This window comes from Myotis yumanensis, unplaced genomic scaffold (genome assembly GCF_028538775.1).
Source record: "Myotis yumanensis isolate MYYU_CA2020_CCGP unplaced genomic scaffold, mMyoYum1.0.hap1 SCAF_8, whole genome shotgun sequence".
NCBI lineage: Eukaryota > Metazoa > Chordata > Mammalia > Chiroptera > Vespertilionidae > Myotis > Myotis yumanensis.
This window is the reverse complement of record NW_027223759.1, coordinates 27,833,954-27,855,972: the sequence shown is the minus strand read 5'-3', so window position 1 is coordinate 27,855,972 and position 22,019 is coordinate 27,833,954. Positions and strand designations below refer to the sequence as shown.

Below are 22,019 nucleotides of genomic sequence, written 5' to 3'. Positions count from 1 at the left end.
CAAAACAGTCTCCTGGCGGGCCTATACCTTACAAGAAAGATTTATCTCCACTTCACTCTCTGTTGTATTTTAGAGGTAATACTTGCTTAAAGTGTCAAGTAAAAATTTATATTGAATATGTTTTTTCCAGTTGCTCCTACTCTCCTGTTTAGGTGTCTGGTGGAAATTTCTGGGCAAGGACCATGGTTCGCATCCGGGGTGGCACAGCCCGGCAGTGGGCCCATCTATGCACTCTGGGCCATGCTGTGGGATTGCACACGGCTGTGCACCAGCTGCTCCAAGGCTTGACTCTGGGACCCAAAGCCTTGTGATTTTGAGAGTTCTTATTGCTAACTTTTGAGTGACTCTCATCACAACTCCTCTTTTATTTGCAGAATCTGAGTACTGACCTGGAACAGTGGAAGCCTTAAAAAGGATGGGAAAGGCCTCCTTGAAGCTGGGACATGAGAGGTTTGGGAAATGTTAGTCTTGAGGCCTCTAATTGATAGACAATGCTGCCTCAGAAGGCATGTCTTTGTGCCATCTCTTACAGGATCAGTGAAGACTTTGAATAAAAATGAAAAAGATTTAATCTCACATGCTTACAATTCACATTAAAACTTCAGAGTTAACCTTGCATTGGTTGTGCAGAAAATGACTAAAATATTTCAGACTCTCACAGTTCTGTTGTGAACATGTCTTTAAAACAAAGCAATTTGGAAGTAAAGTAAGCTATCTTATGTGGCCAAAAGTCCTTAAGGAAGTAAACCAAGGACACTAAAATTCTCCCAGGGAAACAGATAAACAGGGAAGTAGTCATGTGCTTGAGTCAAGCCCAAGCCAAAGGTGGTATTTAAGGGCTCCCCAACAGAGGTGGGTATCAGACCTTCCTCACCTCCTGAGTCTCCCTCCTCACATCTCCTGAGTCCTCTTTACTGACACCATGGGGTGCTGTGGTTGTGGCGGCTGCGGTGGTGGCTGTGGCTGTGGTGGCTGTGGCTGTGGTGGCTGTGGCGGCTGTGGTGGTTGTGGTGGCGGCTGTGGTGGCTGCACCACCTGCAGATGCTACCGGGTCGGCTGCTGCTCCAGCTGCTGCCCCTGCTGCCGTGGCTGCTGTGGGGGCTGCTGCAGTGTCCCCGTGGTCTGTTGCTGCCGCCGCTCCTGTGGCTGTGGCTCCTGTGGCTGCGGCTCCTGTGGCTGTGGCTGTGGCTGTGGGAAGGGCTGTTGTCAGCAGAAGTGCTGCCAGTGTAAGTGCTGTTGTCAGAAGCAATGCTGCTGCTAGGCGGCCCGGCCTCCTGGCAGGTGCTTCAGGGGGTGGGATCACTCCTGTGCTTAGATATTTAGACATCCGGAACTTTCATCTCTCTGGTTCACCTACATATTGAGCTTGTGATTTAATAGAAAGATACCTGATTAGAAGTCAGAAGCCCCCAAATCAAGTCCATGCTCTGCCAGAACAGCCTGATTATGAATGTCACCTTAGCTTCCCTGAGTTTTACTGTCATACTTACTCATCTGTAAAATGATAAGCTTGAGCTAAGAATCTCTAAAGACCTTTATATTTTTAGTGGTATATGAAACTACTGAGTTCTCAAAACTAAACTCACAGGTTCTCTACCCGATAGACACTTTTGTATATGTTGGCTGTACTGGCATTTATATACACACAGTATTTATAAAGTACATACAGAAACATCTCTCAATCCAACTCGATCTATCAATTGTACTGCAATAAGAAGAGGCCACAGCTTGCTCCTTAGGGTGTAACAATTCACATTAATGAGCTCAGTGGAATGAAATAATGCTTTTTAATGTATTTAATTCTTTTGAAATCTTTACTTTTCTGTTTGTAGAACTCCTGCACTTGTGTTATTACTGACCTTGGTTATATACTGTATGCTTCTTACTGTTTTAGTATTTTCTAATACTCCTAAATATAATTTCTGAATAAAACACCAAGAAAAAGAATATCACTGTCTTTGATTTGTTTTTTTATGTTGTTTTGAGGAGGGGTGGGAGTTGCAGACTTTAGGAAGGTTCTAAGGTGAAGAACAAAAGGATACACTGAATGTATTGAGGTAGTGCTACCTACTGTAACAAATTTACACAAAAATGTAAAGTGACTTAATAGAGTAGATATTTATTTCCTGTCGATGTCAATTATCCTGAGCGGTTCTGGGTGGGCAGAAAGGGAAGGAGTTGGGGAGCTGTGCTCTGCTCAGTCATTCAGGGATCTAGGTTGATGCGTATTTTCAACATATGACTTTCAAGGTAAGTTTGTTGTCTTCAAAATGTAAGTGGAAAAGAAGAGAAGGGACAACACCCATCACTTCTTAACACACTCCTGATGGATCACGAGAATTCTCGTGTTTTCTGTTCTAAGGCTTGTAGCCAATCACAAGAATTCTTTAAAAAGATATTGGTTTGTAAGAACATGTAATAAATAACTTCAAAATACAATGGGTATTTAATTTTAAAGCATGCCTTTAACATTTATGTAAAATGTTTTTTGTACCCGTTCAATAGAAACTTATTTGGCCACTGGGCAAAGCTAGCAATAAAACTACTGGTCTGCAATGTGTTAAGATCCTTAGTGTGAAAGTGACACAATCTATTTCCCTCACTTCCCATTGGTGAGAAGTAGTCACATGGCCCAATGTAAATGCATGAAGAGCTGGGAAATGTAGTTCATGACTGGCAGACATTTTCCAACAATTATCTCTATATATAAAAGCCCAGTGACTGGAACAGCAGAATGACCAGAATAACCAGAACGACTGGTGGCTATGACATGCACTGCGGTAGCCAACCAGCCTGATCTGGGCCCTGATCATTGCCCCCCTGAGCCGGCCTGGACCCCGATCGGCCCCCAACACCCCTATCACGGGCGGCGCCTGCTGCCAACTATCCGTGGCCCCTCCCCCCGAGCCGGCCCTGTCTGATGGATCCCCATCGGGGCGGGCCAATTGGACCCCACCCATGCACAAATTCGTGCACTGGGCCTTTAGTCTACTATGAAAAGTAAAAGCATGAATGTTGATGGACAAGTAGCTGTGTCTGCATATAAAACCCATGTCCTAATAAAACCTTTAATAGGAGAGTATTTAGGACAGGATGCCTGACAGAACATGGCTAGGCATTTCATACCTATTCATACCACATAAATTCCTCCTGGGGTAGTAACACAGGGTACTGTGGTGCATACTTGATGCATGGATGGAGCTACCTTAAGGTCATGTGAATCTTTCATGGGGTGGAGCTTCAGAGATAGGGGTTGAGAAGATGGAGCAGAAAATAGCAGGAGCTACCTTCTTCTATACAGTGTAATAGGAAATGCGGTTCCTGATGTTTGGCTATAATCCTCACTGCTCCCAGGACTATGGTATGCAGGGAGCTAGGCAGGGGAGCGATGGGCTTAGGGAGAGGATAAAACAAGATGCTTTTGCATCACCTCGTGTTTTCACCAATAGTACAAATAAGACTTGGCTGGGACTCCAGTCTTCCTCATACTAATCTTTCCTATCTCTTAAAGAAACAAATCTTTCTAATACTCTTGAAGTGTTCTCATTGGAACTAAACAGGTACTTTCAACTTGTTTTTAAAATGTTACATATCATTCTAGACATGCAAGTCTAAATGTCCAGACATTCTAGATATCTAAGATATGTAAGAAATACAAACATAATTCAAATTATTTTAAAAGGACCTGTTACATGATCACCCCAGATAATCTACAGAAAATTTTCTTCATACAGTTTAAACAAGATCACTATGATGAACTGTCTTGCTCACTATCTATTTTTATGTCCTTCTAGCTAGGATGCCTTTCTGTATGGCAGAAGCCAGAATGATTGAAAATTACATTTCCTAGAATACTCCAAATCTAAGCTCTGGATTTTGCAACAATTAGATCCACCCTTGAGAAATGTGGAAGACAAAAATGAGGTGGAAGTCCTCTTTCTGTTACTTTTGTCTGTTGCTGTTAAGAAAGACCAGAGTGTTGAATTTTCTGCACTGCAGCGATGTCCCTGGGTCCAGTTACTAGTTTCACGGAAGTGAAGAAACAGTTGTAGTGTCAGCAGACATCACAGGCAGTGCTCCAGAGTTTAGTCAATAGCTTTGAGGGTGTGTAGGGACAGGAGCCACAACAGTGGCAGTGGCTTCCTGGACTGTAGCTACAGTGGTGTGTGCTTGAACTCGACCAATTTCCATGCCTTTTTGACTACTGCAGAGGCAGCAGCAGCCTGGACCATTCAGCATTCCTGTCCTGTAAGGCATTCCCAGGGGACAGGAATAGGAAATGCCCCAGCAGCCCTTCTAACAATTTTGTATCCATAATCCCCCAATTACTTCATCCCCTTGCTTAGCATAGCTAGGAGAGTTTTGGTTTTCTGCACCTGCCAGAAAAACCCTTCTGACCATCTCTTTGTGTCAAATTCTAGCCATCCTCCAAAACTGAGAGGAATCCTAATTCCCAGCCCATCTCGAGAGAATCCTTCCTTTTTCTGAACTCCTTTTGCTGCTTCAGTGTGGTAGGGGACAAGATATTTGTATATTTCTATCCTTGATTTTAGGAACTTACAGTTTTAGCATTTTTGTTTGCAAACAAATGGAAGCCCACTTACAGTAGTATAAAGGGGATAATTTATTATAAGAATGTAGAGGCATCTCACAGAAAACAAGGACAGGACCTGCAGTCAGTAGGTGTCTACCTGGAGTCATTTACTCCATAGAGTAGAAATAAGAAAGTAGAAAGCCTTTGAGAAACCAGGCAGCTACCTTTTCTCTGCCTCCATCTAGAACAGGGGTGGGGAACTTTTTTCTGCCAAGGGCCATTTGGATATTTATAACATCATCAGCAGGCCATACAAGATTATTAACTTAAAAATTAACCTGCTATATTTGGTCAAACATTTAATTAACTCACCCCTAATGCCTTGGCAGGGCCAGACCAAATGATCTCCCGGGCCTTAAATGGCCCGTGGGCCAGATGTTTCCCACCCCTCACACTTCCTGCACACCTGCGTCTTCACCATCTCCTCCTACTCGTTTCCTGCAGACTGCTTGTTTCTCCTGGTGCAGCTCATTAATTTATGATATGGTAGTCTGCAGGTTGCCTCCCCAGTACTCTCTGTCTCCTACTTTTGTAGGATGGGGCGCTACTCTCTAAGCGCATTGTACCTGAACTTACAGATGGACTCCACCCCTTCCTTCCTCCCTCCCTCCCTCCCTCCCTCTCTTTCATCATTCCTTCCATCATTCTTTCCTTCCTTCATCATTCCCAACAGCAGTTGCTGAATCTGTGCTATGGACTGGGATGGGAGGAAGGCATGGTAAATATTAGAGCTGCCTAACGTTCATTTTGCTTCTGGATAAAAGTTGGTTTATATTTCATCACCCATTTGAACTGAAACATAACTGAGTAACTCATTTGGCCAATAAAGCATGAACAAAAATGCTCAGACTGAGTATGTGGCTCCTCATGTCTTTTCACTCTGGCTCTACAATTGTGGAAGCCAGAATGGAGATGATGGCTGCCTCTGTGAGTATGGGACTCCCAGCAACTACCATGAGCAGAGCCCCCTTGTCAATTCATGATGAACAATTAGCATAAGTGAGAACTTTTGTATTTAAAGCCTATTGCACTGACATACCTTTGCTTGAGAAGCTCACAAACTAGTAGTAAGACAATTGGGAAGCTTGGTCTAAAAATATTCTGTAAATGACCAAGTAAGTACTTAGGGTTTAAAGAAAAATAAAACATCATCTCTCCTCCAGCCTCTCTCCTATTCCTATGTTTGATTCTGGTGTCCATATTTGAACACTTTCAGTCTAGTAGCATTGACCAAACCTCCCACAAGTCCTAAGTGGGTTACCTCTAAATGAGTTAGTCTGCAAGACTGGAATAATATGACATGAAGAAATTTACAATTTTGTGTATTCCCTAAAATTTTGACTAATCAAGAACATTTGCAGCAGAGGAAATACTTCCCCCCCCCCCCCCCCAACCTCCTATTTGTTTTCTTGTTAAACAATTTCAAAGTAAAGAACTTCACTACTTGGTAATGTCAACACAACAGGAAAAAATAGTTTATGTTAACGGGGTATTCTTGCTTTTACTTCTATAAGGTACACTGGTAAAATATGTTAGAGGAGCATTTTTTAACCCCTTCTTCCTTGTTCTTAGTTACCATCTGCCTATTTTCATGCATACGTTTATCTAACAGAAACCATAGACCTTTTCCCCGCCTTCCTTTCCCAGTCTCATCATAATATAAACTTATCTTTACTTCCTGCCCTCACAATAAGGTCTGCCCTCTTGGACTCCAAACCAACTCCCGAAATTAAATTTCATAAGTGCTAAACTTTAACTAGGTTAGGAGGCTCAGGATAAAGGCAAGACAGTGCCACACAAACAGCCACTTGAGCAGCATTTCTAACTGGACCAGGGGGTGACCATGACCTGCTGTGAAGGATGGACATCCTGCAATGGATTCAGCCTGTTGGTTCTACTTCTGTCGGGAGTAGCTCTCAACGCAATACCTCTCATTGTCAACAGACTTGAGGAAGGCGAATTTTTTAAAAACCCCATCTCTTGCTTTGAGTGGTGGTTCCCAGGAATTATAGGAGCAGGTCTGATGGTGAGTAACTTTTATTTGACTCGATGTGGAGAAAAGTGCTTTACCGAAGTCCTATAGACCATCTTTCAGACTTACAGTGAGCTGAGCTGTGTCTTGACTTAAGATACAGTGAGGAGTGGTGGTATGGTATTCATTTATATTGGTTATCAATGAGGAATGACAACTTAAATAAATTAAATATGTGGTACAGGCTAGGGAGCTTGATCAAAAAAAGATTAAATTTGATAAAGGTTGGTTGGGCTGCCCTGGCCAGTTTTTCTCAGTAGTTAGAGCATCAGCCCAAGGACTGAAAGGTCACGGGTTTGATTCCTCAGTTGCAGGTTCGATCCCTAGCCCTGGTCGGGGCTCATGTGGGAGGCCACCAACCAATGTGTCTCTCTCATGTCGATGCTTCTCTCTCTCTGTCTCTCTCCCTTCCACTCTCTAAAAATCAATGGAAAAATATTGAGGGTTAAGAAATGAAGTTGGTTGGGTTATTACCTAGCACATTTCTTTGCACTAGGGCTGCTCTTCCAAGTTTTATAGTGTTAGGGAACTTTTGAATGAATTCCCTCAACTTTCCTTTGCTGAAGCCATGCTCAAGGTATTCACAGGGAATACAGCAGATGTGGGAAGCGCTCAGTAGGAATGAGAAGAAACATTCTGGATGATGATAATTGTGCAGCATGAATATGGTGTTGCCTGCACCAAAGGGAGTTGGCCTAAGAGATTTGGGGCCTGAAATTCTGGCTCTCTGACCTCAATGACTTCTTGACTCAGATCTTACATATACCAGGACATCATGGTGCTTGTTGAATGTTAAGTTTGATAATTACTGATCAGTCTATCTTTGTTGATGTCTGCAGCAGAGCAGTGTAATACATAACTCTCCAATGTATCACCCGATAGATTTATAGACCCTCTCCTGGGAATTCTGATGCAGTGGCCTGGGTAGGACCCACCTGTGGAGAGGAATAAATACTGTTTTTGGACCTAGCAGAGAATCTCAGCTCTAATTATGTCTCTAATATATTTCTCTTTGCAAGTCACTTATCCTATGATTTTGTTTCCATGCTCATAAAATGGGGATGTGGATACTGAAGTTTGGAAATTCAGCATTCAAGAGGCTGCTTTTGTTTGTTCTACCACTTGGGTGCTACCTAAAGGGTCTGGTTAATGTCAGAAAAATGAGCCTTTGTTTAGATGTGTGTTCGTGTGTGTGTGTGACAGTTCAATTACCTATATTATCAAAGTGTTGTACAGATGCTGAAACATGGAGATTTTTAAAGAATTTCCAGACACTGTTTTCTACCTGCATCCCTAATACTTAATGATGATCAGTGACTACTGCTGGTCTTATCCCCAGACTAATGTGAAAACACTCTTGAGTGGTTATACATTAATCTTTAGAGAAATATTTGTTCTTCAGCTCATACACTGGACTTGAGACTACTCTGGCTTCAAAAAGCCACTCCAGTAAAGCATCCCCCAAAAGTTGATGGTTTCTGTACCTTTAATATCATGAGCAATATATTCACCCTGCTTGGTAGAAAGAGGTACTTACAGGAAAAGCTTTGGGGAAATTGTGGACTTTTTCTTCAAATTGCCAAGAACGTTCTCTTTCAGGCTGAGAGAAAGCACAGAGCCCAACACAGTGATGCAACTGCAAATCTTGTTTGCTCTGCCCTTCCAGAGGCTTCTGTCTACTTGAATAGTGTGAGCTTCCTTTGCATCGGCTTAGACAGAAGCCAGGCACAGCTGGCCAAGACTTAGCAACAGTGGCAATTCCCATGAAGCTCCTAAAAGTTCCCATGTTCAAACAATCCATTTAGAATGACTCGTGTAGCTTTAGATACAAATGGACTTTACCACAATACAAACAGATTTCTTGCCAGCATGAAAGGAGCCTGATGAAGAAGGCAGGGGAGCAGGGGGTGAAGAGGACAAAGGCATAGAGAAAGGCACAGAGACCACTGCTAAGTGCTAACTACTGGGTTCATGCTTTACAATGTTATCTCATCTACTCTCTATAATAATCTGGCTGAGCGGTTATTATCAACTGTATTTTAACAGACAAGCAAACAGAAGGTTAGGAGGGTTAACAAGATCACACAGTAGTTGTGAGACCCAGTTCCAGACTTATCTGACCCCCAAGTTCTGTTTTCCTCAGGATTAGCACCATAATCCACCTGTTTCAGGCTAACCAAGGGGGATGGTGCAATTCATAACTTAATCCATAAACTTAAGTCACCAGGAAACTGAAGCACGGAAAGGTTCTATAAACCTGTGAAAGTTCCAGAGAATCTGCACTTCCTTGTTCCGTGACTAAATTTACTTAATTGCCCTCCATAAATATTAACGAAGAGTACTACACAAGTCTATCTCTATTACTCAGTGTGGCAGAATGCCATCAAAGCATCAAACAACTCTTTGAAAAGTTCAATAGGCACTTTACAGTGAACCTCAAACTCTAGACTAGGTTCACAAGCAAACAGGTGGGTGACAGAAGGGCTCAGAAGACAGGTGTATTTTCCTGGTCCTCAGCTATCTATACTCTATAGGGTTTTAATAGTCTACAGCTCTCCTGTCCTTCATTATAACAGATACATCTATATTTATATATAGTGTGGAAGAATACCTTTTTAAAGGGAATTGTGTCCTTTCCAACATCTGTCAAAATACTGAACTCTCAATATACTCATAAATACACAGAAAAGTGAGTAAAGAACTGTGTGATAAACACTTTTGTTGTAGTTTTTGAAATCTTTCCAAAATTGCTTTAACATTTTAAATTGGTATTGCTTCAAAACCAGATTTCGTGGGAAGTAATAAATAACAACAACTATGGAATTAATTACTGATTACTTTATAAAATACATTCATTGTGTTTTTATGACTTACCCAAAAGAGGTGAATCTTTTTATCTTTTGAAATCATGACTAAGAGTGTTATGCAATTATCTTCAACTATTTTATGTTAAGTGAAAAAAATCAATAAATATCATCTTTCATAGCACTAAAAAGAGACTTAAAATGTTCCTAAGAAAAAACAGGGGTGGGCAAAAGTAGGGTTATAGTTGTAATACAAATACATTAATACATAATCCTATCTAATAAGAGACAAACATGGTAATTGACCATACCTTTGCTATGCCTCCCATTGGCTAATCAGCACGATATGCAAATTAACCACCAACAAAGATGGCGGCTAATTTGCATACTGCAGGCAGGGCGGGACAGCGCCATACCCCCTGCCCTGCCGCCATCTGGGCCTGCTATCTGCGACCCGGGGCAGCAGGTGTCCGTGTGCGACCCGACCCAGGGCGGCCGGGCGGTGCAGCAGCGATCTGCCAGCCCACCTGGGCATCCGTGTGCAACCCGACCCGGGGTGGCCGGGCGTTGCAGCAGCGATCCGCCGGCCTGCCCGGGCGTCCCGTGTGTGACCTGCCCGAGGCGTCCCGTGTGCAACCCAATCTGGGGCGGTGCCCCAACCCCTGGATCGGCCCTGCTGTGTGTGTGACCCGGGGAGGCGGGGCAGGCACTGAGGGATCGGGCCTGCCATCTGCCACCCAGGGAGTGGGCCTAAGCCAGCAGGTGGTTATCTCCCGAGGGGTCCCAGACTGTGAGAGGGCACAAGTGGGGCTGAGGGACACCTCCCCCAGCCCCTCTCCCACGCCAGTGCACAAATTTTTGTGCACCGGGCCTCTAATCCTATATAATAAAAGGGTAATATGCAAATCGACTGAATGGAGGAACTACCAGTTGCTATGATGCACACTGACCACCAGGGGGCAGACGCTCAATGCAGGAGTTGCCCCCTGGTGGTCAGTGCACTCTCACATGGGGAGCACTGTTCAGCCACAAGCTGGGCTGACAGCTGGTGAGCGCAGTGGCCTGCCTCTGCGGCAGCGCTAAGGATGTCTGACAGGGAGCAGGCCTAAGCCGCAGTTGGACATCTCCCAAGGGCTCCCATACTGCGAAAGGGCGCAGGCCAGGCTGAGGGTTCCCCCTCCCCCCCAAGTGCATGAATGTCATGCATCGGGCCTCTAGTTAATGATTAATAATGCAAAAATAAACTGTGTTTCGGGTATTCACAACTATATACTTGCTTTTCCCATCCCTGTATTAAGGCCATTTGATATAAGATTAACTGTAAACCTGATCTTAATCACGCTTATTCATTGAGTACACTTATTATACAATGGTAATTCATCAATTATTAAGTCTGAGAAAAAAATGTTGAATGTTAAACAAGTTAGGTGTTTGTGTAACAAGCATTTGCAAAATATAGGGTTTTTTTTGAAATATATTTTATTGATTTTTGCAGAGAGGAAGGGAGAGGGACAGAGTTAGAAATATCGATGAGAGAGTACTATCGATCAGCTGTCTCCTACACACTCCCTACTGGGTATGTGCCCGAAACCAAGGTACATGCCCTTGACCGGAATAGAACCTGGGACCCTTCAGTCCGCAGGCCAACGCACTATCCACTGAGCCAAACCGGTTAGGGCAAAATATAGTTTTTATACTTGTGATGAGCTGTGGCTTTGGGTTGCTCTCAGGGTCAGGTACTTAGAGGATCCCTAGGGTTTGAATTGTGTTACCGAGTTTCAGTGGTCCATAGCTTTTCTGTACTGCATTTGTAAGTCATACACTCATTTCTAAAACTGCATAAAAGGATGGGTTTCTGTAAGGAAGAATGAACAATACTACTTCTTTATAAAAGCAAATGACTGTCAGGGCTGTTAGTTTCACAAAAACTCTCATGCATTCAAATGTGCTTAGGAATTAAAAAAAGAGTATTCTCATAAGTACTAATTTTGACAGATTATCTGGAAGATTTATGACTCAGTCACACATACACCTATACACTTTCTCATATTTTAATATCCATTCCTTAGAGAGCATTTCAATTTCTACAGCTCTGAACAGGCAAAAGAGCTGAAAAACAGTGAGTTGTGATGTAACAAAGATGTGTTGACATGCCATGAAGTCAACTGGGAGGGGACTTCATGGCATGTTATTATTACTTTATAAAACCCTTTGCAAGGGAAGAGAACTATAAAAATAAATATTCAGCATCTCTGAAATAAATCCTAAAAAGTCAGCAGAGTTTAATTTACATCAATACGTAAAATGAAATGATTCATCCCCTTAAGCTGTAATTTAATGTTGATCTAACTTTCTCCTAAGAGATTAATTTTATAAATCAGCGATTGATAATTTTTTTTCTGTAAAAAAAAACAACATATCATGAATATTTTAGGCTTTGAGAGCCAGACAGTCCCTCTCACAGCTATTCAACTGCACTGTTGGTGTGAGAGTAGTCGTAGACAATATAAGTGAATGGGCAAGGCTGAGTTCTAATAAAACTTTATGACAAAGAAGTGGTGGGCCATAGTCTGCCAGTTCCTGTAAATGAATTGTTTCTTAAGCTCAGAAGGCAGTATAGCTTATGAGTACGACAAAAGAGATTTAGTCCATTAACACTGACAACCTATTTTGGGGCTACATTTTTCCTCCCTTTTCCTCTGAGCTCTTAGCTCCACCCCAGAATGGCTGGGCTGCCCTACATACATGTGACCTTTGAATTATAAAGGTGTTGGAATTCAAGGTAATATGTAAGCCAAGTTTGATAACAATACAAAGTGTTCTCCACAAGAGCCATGGGGTCAGCACATGGTCAGAGGGGGTGAAGTTTGTTAGGAAAGCTGCCTTGTCAGGCATTAAATGCTAGACCTGCTCTGGAAAAGCAAAGGTAGATGTAGTCTTGGGAAAAAGAATTTGGGGAAGGAACGGAGGACAATGAGATGAGCCGGTTGGGGGGGGCGGGGGCGGGGGCAGATGAGAATGAACCAACTCTGTGAAGGAACAGAGGAGAACTAGAAGAATTATCCAGTGTGGATAGCGGTGAAGAGTCTGGGCTTTGGAAACCAAATGCCTCGCTTCAAATCCAAACTCTTCCACTTTCTTAGAGAAGTTACTCAAACTTTCTATGCCTCAGTTTTCTCATTGTAAGATGAGGATAAAAAGAGGCTGGTTGAGGCCAGAATGAACTGAAACATGTACAGCACCTATGACAGTGCCTCGCATGTCATCAGAACTCAATAAAATGTTAGAAAATAAGGGCAGGAGGAAAGACAGAACTAACTACTCAAAGGCAGCTGTGCTGAGGTGGCAAAACCCCCACCTTATGGCTAAAATTTCTCAAGTGGAAGGGAAGTAATTTACAGCCCACTCTTCAATGACACAAAGCTTCTTCCAGTAAGAATTTCTAGTCACAGCTGCTGACTAGATAGGACTGAAAATTTAAACTAAGTCCTCAGAATGTGAGGTCGCTTCTTAGAGCGTTCCCCGGCAGAATATATTTCCCTTGATACAGAATGCAGTATGTACATGATTGCTGAACATCATGTGTAAAGGAGTAGAAAGCAGAATGCGGAACCAAAAATATTTCCCAAATCCTAAGCTGGGAACCAGAGAGATGGCAGTGACCCAGGAGTGAGAGGAAAGTTAGGGAAGAGAAAGGAGTGGTGATGGAATTCTTAGTTCCCAACTGTCAGGCAAACAAAACCAGTAATTTCCTTTCTGGATGCTTGCCAGATTCAGACAGCTTTTGGGAAATTAGATAGTGGCTGCAGATTATAATAACTAAAAGAAAAAAAGTGAATTTTAGATGACATAACCAATTCTTTCAGAAATACTCCTTCCAAAATAATGACTAAATAACTCACTCAATTTAAAATCCAAGTCTCTCTAGCCCAGCTGGTATGGCTTAGTGGTTGAACTTCGACCCATGAACCAGGAGGTCAAGGTTGGATTCCCAGTTAGGGAACATGGCGAGGTTGCAGGCTCCGTCCCCAGTAAAGGGTGTGCAGGAGGCAGCTGATCAATGATTCTCTCTCATCATTGATGTTTCTATTTCTCCTCTCATTTCCTCTCTCTGAAATCAATAAGAAAACATATTTAAAAAAAATAAAATCCAGGTCTCTCTAAAGATGACCCAGAGTAAAGTGATGTAGATGGGAGAATTTGAAACTGCTCTCCTGAAATCCCACTATCCCTTCCAGCTCTTTAATCTTTAGGGTTGAAATGGAATCACAAGATCAAGGACGTTGCCACACTTCCTTCTTGTTCTCTTGAGTCTTGATTTCCCACAACTGCTGGTAAATAGGAGGCAGAGATGACTGCTTTCTCATCTGATGAGAAGTAGTAAGACTCATCTTTCCTGTTGATGTAATTTCCAGGCTATTCCAGCAACAGCAATGTCTTTGGCAGCGAGGAAAAGAGCGTGCTGCAACAACAGAGGCGGGGTGAGTACCGAGCAGCGAGAGGAGAGGGAGAAAGTGCACCAACCCTATGGACAGCTGAGCAAAGCCACTTGGGGCTTCGGTAGCTACCAAATCACTGTGTGGTTCCAGTGGCAGGACCACAGTCTTAGGAAAGTCCTAGTAGGATGCTTGTATGATGATACAGAAAGTGTGAGGGTTTTTTTTTTTGTTTTCTCCATAAAAGTGTAACTTTGGAGCCAGCCTCACACCTCTCCCCAATCTTCAGTTTCACTATCTAAAGGTTTTCAAAGGAAGGAGATTTAGAAATCACACCCAGAGCTGCAACCAATTTCAGAATAACAAGACTTGTTATTTTTGTGCTGTGTATAAAATACTTAAGGAAAATGTAACCTCAGTTCTCTCATGCATATGAAAGATTGGTTTGCTAGGCTCGGAATGCTCATCGCTTGATGCGATCAAATTGAAGAAGATTTCTAACATTTAGTACATACCTATTATGAATAAGATTTTAACTAAGTTAAAAGGAAAATAATGAATACTTATTAAATAATGAATACTGTCACTATGCTCAGAACAGATTCAAATAAGTTATCTTATTTCTTTCAAAACCCTTTAGTTTTGAAATATGATCAGCTTTATTGACTGAGAAACTGATGCTCAGAGAAAGCAAATAACTTGCCAGTGTAGCACAGCCAGTAAGTGAACTTTTATCTCAATCCATCAGACTCTCAAAGTCACAATGTCTACACTACTGATGCCACGAACATTGTTAATAACACTGTGTGCGGGCTCATAATTCTCTAAGGAAGGCGTAGACGAATAAATGAGCACTCACAGTGAGTTCCTGGCTGAGCTTAGGGTTTGAAAGCGATGGTTCTCAGCCTGATGGGGATGTTAGAATCACCAGGGAGGATCTTAAAAATATCTCTCCACCTCCACCCCCTTCCCCTCAGATGCAGCATCAGCATTTTTCAAAAACAATCTAGGTGACTCTAATGTGTTCCCAGGGGTGAGAACCACTGTTTAAAGAGATACATATTTAGATTAATATTACACATTTGTATTTTTAAAAATAACCCTTTTCTGTCATTTGATATCTAGGGTTATAACTACTTTGCTAATTATTTAGTCTCTCTTTGTTCCTGATACATTGCAGGTAGTCAGTCAATCTTAGTTTTTAGTTTCCCTTCCTTGCGCTTTTCTTTTTAAACTATTATCCCTTGGAGTTTGATTTTGCATTACCTCTATGTTGTATTCCAAACATTCGTGTGTTTTTAAAAAATATGTTTTTATTGATTTCAGAGAGGAAGGAAGAGGGAGAGACAGAAACATCAATGATGAGAGAGAATCATTGATTGGCTGCCTCCTGAACGCCCCCCACTGGAGATCGAGCCCGCAACCCAGGCATGCGCCCCCAACTGGAATCGAACCTGAGATCCCCCAGTCTGCAAGCTGACATTCCATCCACTGAGCCAAACCAGCCAGGGCCAAACATTCTTGAGAAAGATATCCTGAAATATTTCTGAATCCTCAAACTTAAAGACATCAGAATACTTATATATTTTTCTCTCAGATCATATTTCCATTAAGAATATCTCCCTGCCCCCTGCACATATCCTGTCATGACAAATTTGTCATCTTTTCAATGACTATTTTTCTCTCTCCTTTAGGGACAGAGAGTTGAGAATAATCAAACCACCTTTTCACGCAGGTGTTGGGCTTGACTCACTGGCCAAGGGTGGGGGGCAGCGTGTAATAATAGTGGTGCTGGCCATTAAATCACCAGTTTATACTGATTAAAGTTTTTAGGCACTTTCCTCACCAGCCATGTGAGGACTGGTGTTTAAGTCATATCTTGTATCTTTCAAGTATATACCAAAGCATCATAAAAGTGGCAAAGGCTAGATCTTGGGAGGGAGGGAAGAGGTGGTCCCCAAGACTTGTCCTCTATCTTAACTGTTCCCACTATATCCCCTACTTGAACTGTTCCCTGCTCCTTCCCTTTATCCATTTATTGATTTTGCTTCTGAATACTTAGGTTTTCCTGAGTCATTTAAATGAACCCCAAGTCTAGGGGAAATACAGATGTTGGAATCACTTTCTAAAGCCAGGCCTCTCCGCAGTGATGAGAAATCAGAAATCATAGATGACCAAAATATAAACACAGTGACGCTTCTTGACGAGCAAACTGAACAGTAGTGTGGGAGAAGCAGGATTTGAATCACACTCAAACCCATCATTCTGGGCTTTTGGCTGGAAGGAATGTAGTTAGTGATTAGACCTGAGCACTCAAGTTTACCAGCCGAGAGGTCCTGACACCTTGCCAACCTCCCTGGACTGCATTTTCTCAACCATACGATGGGAATAATAGCATCCATCTCGTGGGGTTACTGAAAGGATAGCAAAGCCCAAGCTCCCTCGACACACACTGTATACATAGTCACTTACTCTGCCTACCCTTTTTAAGGGCAGGTCTAAAGAATGCAACAGGTGACCCCTCGAGGAGCTGTGATATTACCCCATCAAAGGAAAAGAAATCCTTCCCTTATTTCTGCAGATTTACAAGTCATAATTAACAGTGATTAACGTAACACAAAACTTTTTGGAAACCAACTTTCATTTGGGCCATAATACTTCCTATTCCCAAATCTCATGCTTGCTTTCCTGTGCTGATTCACAAAATGAAAGATGCTTACAGTCTTTCCCTCTGACTCAGTGGTGGTGCTGCACCAAAATCAGTTGCATGCACCCTCTGCCCCACACGCCCCTGCTCCCAGGGGGACATTTACAATGTCTGGCAACATTTCTTGTTGCTACACCTGGGTGTGTGTGTTAGCGGCACCTAGTGGGGAGAGACAGGAATGCTGCCCAACATTGTACCATGCACAGTAAAGGCCCCAACAGCAAAATGCCCACAGGCCAGTTGTGCTGGGATCAAGAAGCCCTGTTGTAACTCTACACTGTATCGATCACTGCAAAATGCTGACCTCAGGCCACTTTCAAGATCAGGGCCAAGTCCAGACTAAAGTTTTAGGAGTCAAGAGAGCGGACATCAAAGTGTGGGTGCTGATGATCTAGTCAAGGTTCTTTCTATGAAGTAGGAAGTACACAGAATATGACCGAGGAACCAGATCTCAGTGCTCAGTTAAAATGGACAAGGGCAAGACCAACACTCCTTTAGTGATTCAACAAAATGGCAGACTTTGCCCTCTGCCTTCTTCTATAATTCACACCCAATAAAACTGTGATCTTAACATCTAGGGCTACAAGGTGGCCAGAGAAGGGCAACCGTAGATCTGATGCTGAAACTTGAAACAGACCAAGAACATGTAATGATGACATGTGCACATGAACTACCTTATTTTTCAGATGTTTCTTTCATCATTTCTGAATATAATCACAATACTTGGTGCTGTGTTCTGCCTGCTGGTATCCATGCAGGCTCTCTTGAAAGGTCCTCTCATCTGTAATTCTCCAGGCAACAGTACCTGTGAATTTTCAGTAGACAAATTAAGGTGAGTGACCTTTCCCTGATTGTCTTACACCGAAGCTACTTAGATTAGAATAATGTGGTGCTCACACAGCGACTTTTTTTTTTTTTTTTTAATGAAACTACTGGGACAGATTTTATGGATTTAGCATATTAATTCCAACTGGCAAAAGCTCATAAAAAGTGGAGGAATCACTACATTCAGAATATTTCGGGTGTGGTCTTGTTGAAAAGGATAATTGACTCAGATGGCTTATCCTTGCCTTAAAAATTCCTGGAAATACACAGCAGAAGCTTAACTTTCACCTTCAGAGAATGGTGATGAGGAAGCCCTGGGGAAGCACTGACGTTCCACACTTCTGAACTAATGAACTGTGTAAGCCCGAAGCACAGATTACTTCTATACTTTAAAAAATTGAATAGAAACCAAATAAATAAAATCTAGAGCCTTACTTATAAGCCCTAAAAGAAACCTAGCAGCAGATGGATTATGGGGACACACTATAAATAGATGTGTGGATAGGAATGAATTAAAAGTTTAAGTCACTTAGTAACAAATAATAATGAAGAGTTACAAGTAAATGGTTCCTTTCAGTGTTGTAAGATGGTTTTGTGCCTGCACCTAAGCACAATGTCAAAAACTGGAACAAAAAAACAATCTAATTCATTACTTCTCTCTATATTAGAGAATAACCAGACTTCCAGTTACAGAAAAAATTTCCCCCTCCTTTTCCTTTATCTTACATTAAAAAAGATAAATCTCTCAAAACTTTCATACAACTGTTGTTAAGAATCACAATCCAGACACTCCCTTTACTAAAGGATCTGAAATCTAAAATTAGAGAGATTTCAACCACAGATGCTGCACACGTTCTTTCAGTCTGTAGCAGATGACAGCTCACCATGTATCAGGCTAAGCTCTGGAGGTAACAGAACTCAAGGTATTCCCACTCTAGTTGGGGTGATAGACAGTTACAGAGAGTAAACGGTTACACACGAGGGATCCCAGGCTTGCTGCAAACTTCCATTTGTTTTTCCAGGTAGACTTGCAGTTGTTGGTACCCAAAATGCAAACTCACTATTAGCCTACTGTATAGTGAACCAAAGAAAAATGACCTCAGGATAGATATGTTAGGGCAAAATGTTTTTCATAATCCATACCTTGTTACAATGGGCACAAATCACTTTAATCACTCATATTATTTTTTTATTGGATTTACTAGGGTGACATTGGCTGATAAAAATTATATAGGTTTCAGGTATAATCATAGTATTAACATGTCTCTCTGAGTAAAAATGGTACCTCTGGTTTAAGAGCAGATGCCACTGTGGTTTTGCACTAAGAATCGAGCTCCTTCAAAGGGGGAGCTCCTTTATTTTCACATCTTCAGCAAGTAGAACGTCTGCATAAATAGTCTGAACCACATGCAATTGTTGATATTCAACCACTTTTGACATAGAAAACATTTTTTGGTTTTTTGTTAATCCTCACCCGAGGACATTTTTTTCCATTGATTTTTAGGGAGAGTGGGAGGGTGGGGAGGGAGAGACATCCATGTGAGAGACACATATTGACCAGTTGCCTCCTGCACACACCCAGACCAGGGCTGGGAATGAATCTGTAACCGAGGGATATGCCCTTGACTAGGAATCGAACCCAAGACCCTTCAGTCGAGGGCCAACACTCTACCATTGTGCCACACTGGCCAGGGCTACATAGAAACAGTTTGTTGAAAGATGGGATAGATAATGAACAAAAAGCTTTAACCTAGTATAGTATATAGACACATACCCAGAAAGCCTGATCTTAGCTATAATTTCTAGGCACATTTCAAAAGCACTTTGTTTTACTATACTTTCCTGGGCATAATGTTGCATTCTTTTGATGGCCACAGAAATTCTTAAACATCTTACCTTTTATTTTTCTGGAAGGATTTATCCCCAATCCTTCAATCTACAGTGGTACTTCAATGGATCTTGCATAGCTCCTAACAGTTTAAATTCTTCCACCACGAATAACACCATGGCCAGTGACTTGAAAAAATACAACTTGCAAGAAAAGAGGCACAAGACTATCCATTTCTCAGTATTTGTAGGCCTACTGCTTGTGGGGATCCTTGAGCTCCCGTGTGCACTCAGTCAGATTGTCATCGGTTTCCTGGGCTGTCTGTGTGGAGTCTCCAAGCGAAGAAGTCGAATTGTGTAACAAAATGGAAATATAAGCAGTTTGAATCATCTGAGAATTACATTTAAAAGATATCCTTTTAGAAGTTAGAAGTTCATTAACAGAACATTAGCTAGAAAGTTGTATTAATCCTTCTAGTCCAAAAGGTTGTTTTTAAGGTGATTTAAAAAAAAAATCAGCCTTTTACATATAATGTTGGTAAATGCAAACCACTTTCACAAGAAAAAGTAAATATCACCAGTAGTTGACTTTGGGGTGCAGTGAAGCTTTCAGTGTGTTTTGAATCCTTTTGTGCTGTTTGAATTTTTTAACTCTACATTCTTGTGTGAGGAGAGGAAAAGAGGGAGGGGAAAGGAGATGGGTGATGGAGGAAGGGAGAACGAGAGGGAACAAGTTATCTTGGAAGTCGAAGTAGGGGACCTTTTTCTTGTATTTCTTTACACTTTAAGAAAAAATAACTATCTAACCTGAATGTAATCAAGTTTTTATATCGAATTCCTCACTTACTGGAAATCCAGGGAGAGAGAGACTCAAATTCTAAAGGTAGGACTGTAAATAGACAATAGCCTTCTGTTTTCAACAAGAAAATGTACAGGGAAAAAACAAGTGGAATGTATTGAGAAAACTATTTTATATTGAGAACAAAGAGATGTTATTCAACTAAATGTATTATGCAGACCTTGTAGGGAAAATAGGGCAAAGCTGTACAGGATTGGTTTGGGTAATATTAAGGATTTATTGTGAATATTTACGGCTGATAATGGCTTTATGGTAATATAAAAAAAAGTCCTTATTTTTTAGAAATGCATGTTTTTGTGTTTGGGGGAAAATGTCATGTTTTTAAAATACGTCAACCAAAAATAAAGCAATTGAAAAATGTTCATTGTTATATATAGGGACAGGAATATAGTGAGTCATTATACTTTTCTATTTTCCTATGTTTGCATTTTTCACAATAATTAAAGAACTATAAATACCTAGAAAAAACCAGTCTTTCAAAAGCTGGTTTCTATAGATCATAATCTTTAAAAGACAACATAATAAAACAGTGAATTCACCATATTAAAATGATATAAAACACTAAAAATCTACAATTTTCTGAATGTGATCATTCCTGCATTTTTTTCCCAATTATTTATGTTCACTGCGCTTCAGGTTGTAGAAATAACTTAGAATACTTACATTATAGCTGCTCCTCAAAATTAGTAACATACAGGCACTTTCTTTCTGAATCCATTTGCTGTGTAAAGACCTTCTCCTCATGCTCTTATAAATCCCAATTTACCCTTAAAGTTTAACTCACATCATTTCTACTTGAGAAAGCTTTCCCAGAGTGCATGATTCCAATAAATCAAGTTAGCACTTACCCAAACTACTATTATCATACCTGTCACAATGTAACATAAATGTTTTTGCTTGTATGTCCATCATTATAAGACAGCAAGGACCAACTAATGCTTCTCATCCATTAATTCATCAGCTCCTTCCTGCTTCAGGTTAGCAAGGCCTCTCTTCTATCCAGGCCCCCAATATCCCCCTGCCCGTCTAATCTCTGGCTAAGTCCTCTTCATCCTTTAGCACAAATATTCCTTTTTCTGAGAAGCCTTCCCTAACCACCTAATGACAAGCAGGTGTCCCCTTACCCTCCCTTAGCTCTCTTTCATTGATAGTACTCACCACAATGGTGATGGCATTTTTATCTGTACTTGCTTCTTAAATTTCACTTTCCCCCATAAGACCATAAGCTCCATGGGTACAGGGATATGTTTCTTTTACCCACTCCTGGTATACTCAGTACCAAGTACAGTGCCTGACACAAAGTAAGGCCACCACTAGAAATATTCTGTGGAATCAATGAATGAATTCTATCTTGGCTACTAGGAATATTCTATTGAATGAACTGATGAATTCTATCTTTAGTACTTAGCTTTCAGCAAAGATTCAATACTTACTAAGTGAATGTCAAACTGCTAATAGCCATAGAATTAAAACACAAGTGACTAACAGGACAGTTCACACTATGTAGCTGAACAACATGAGGGGCAGCGACAGTGCACACAATCTTTGCATCACCCTCGATCAGTGGTCGGCAAACTCATTAGTCAACAGAGCCAAATATCAACAGTACAATGATTGAAATTTCTTTTGAGAGCCAAATTTTTAAACTTAAACTAGGTAGGTACATTGTTATTAACTTAATTAGGGTACTCCTAAGGCCTAGGAAGAGCCACACTCAAGGGGCCGAAGAGCCGCATGTGGCTCGAGAGCTGCAGTTTTCCAACCACGGCCCTAGATGACCCAGTTCTCCAGAGTCATGAAGAGACAGTTTAAGCCTCCCATTCCAGAGGGCACGAGAAAGGATGGCTCGAAGAAGCACAATCAGCTCAAGTAGCTGGTAAGTCATTTCCTTGCTATTTTACTAGTTTGCTGACATGAATTAAGTCCCTAAAAGCC

The 22,019-nt window shown here is 41.5% G+C and overlaps 1 protein-coding gene and 1 long non-coding RNA gene across 2 annotated transcripts; one reads left to right on the top strand and one right to left on the bottom strand.

The window, feature by feature from the left end:
- Nucleotides 1-1,120: 1,120 nt before the first annotated feature.
- Nucleotides 1,121-20,601, bottom strand: LOC139015073 (uncharacterized). The gene is made up of 3 exons (XR_011472402.1): nucleotides 19,295-20,601; nucleotides 17,248-17,378; nucleotides 1,121-1,365 (listed from the first exon to the last, which is right to left on the bottom strand). It is a non-coding gene; the product is annotated as an uncharacterized lncRNA (long non-coding RNA).
- On the top strand, nucleotides 6,302-20,444 carry TM4SF20 (transmembrane 4 L six family member 20). Its single transcript, XM_070422294.1, has 4 exons — nucleotides 6,302-6,620; nucleotides 13,846-13,911; nucleotides 17,260-17,405; nucleotides 19,313-20,444. The coding sequence occupies exons 1-4, from the start codon at nucleotides 6,438-6,440 to the stop codon at nucleotides 19,584-19,586; spliced, it is 669 nt and encodes a 222-aa protein (XP_070278395.1). The 5' UTR covers nucleotides 6,302-6,437; the 3' UTR covers nucleotides 19,587-20,444.
- Nucleotides 20,602-22,019: the final 1,418 nt, after the last annotated feature.

Excerpts from the sequence above, each read along its gene's own strand:
- TM4SF20 (XM_070422294.1), top strand. The coding sequence starts at position 6,438 with ATGACCTGCTGTGAAGGATGGACATCCTGCAATGGATTCAGCCTGTTG. Across the intron at positions 6,621-13,845 it reads TTATAGGAGCAGGTCTGATG|GCTATTCCAGCAACAGCAAT; the intron begins GTGAGTAACTTT and ends TGTAATTTCCAG. Across the intron at positions 17,406-19,312 it reads TTTTCAGTAGACAAATTAAG|GATTTATCCCCAATCCTTCA; the intron begins GTGAGTGACCTT and ends TTTTTCTGGAAG.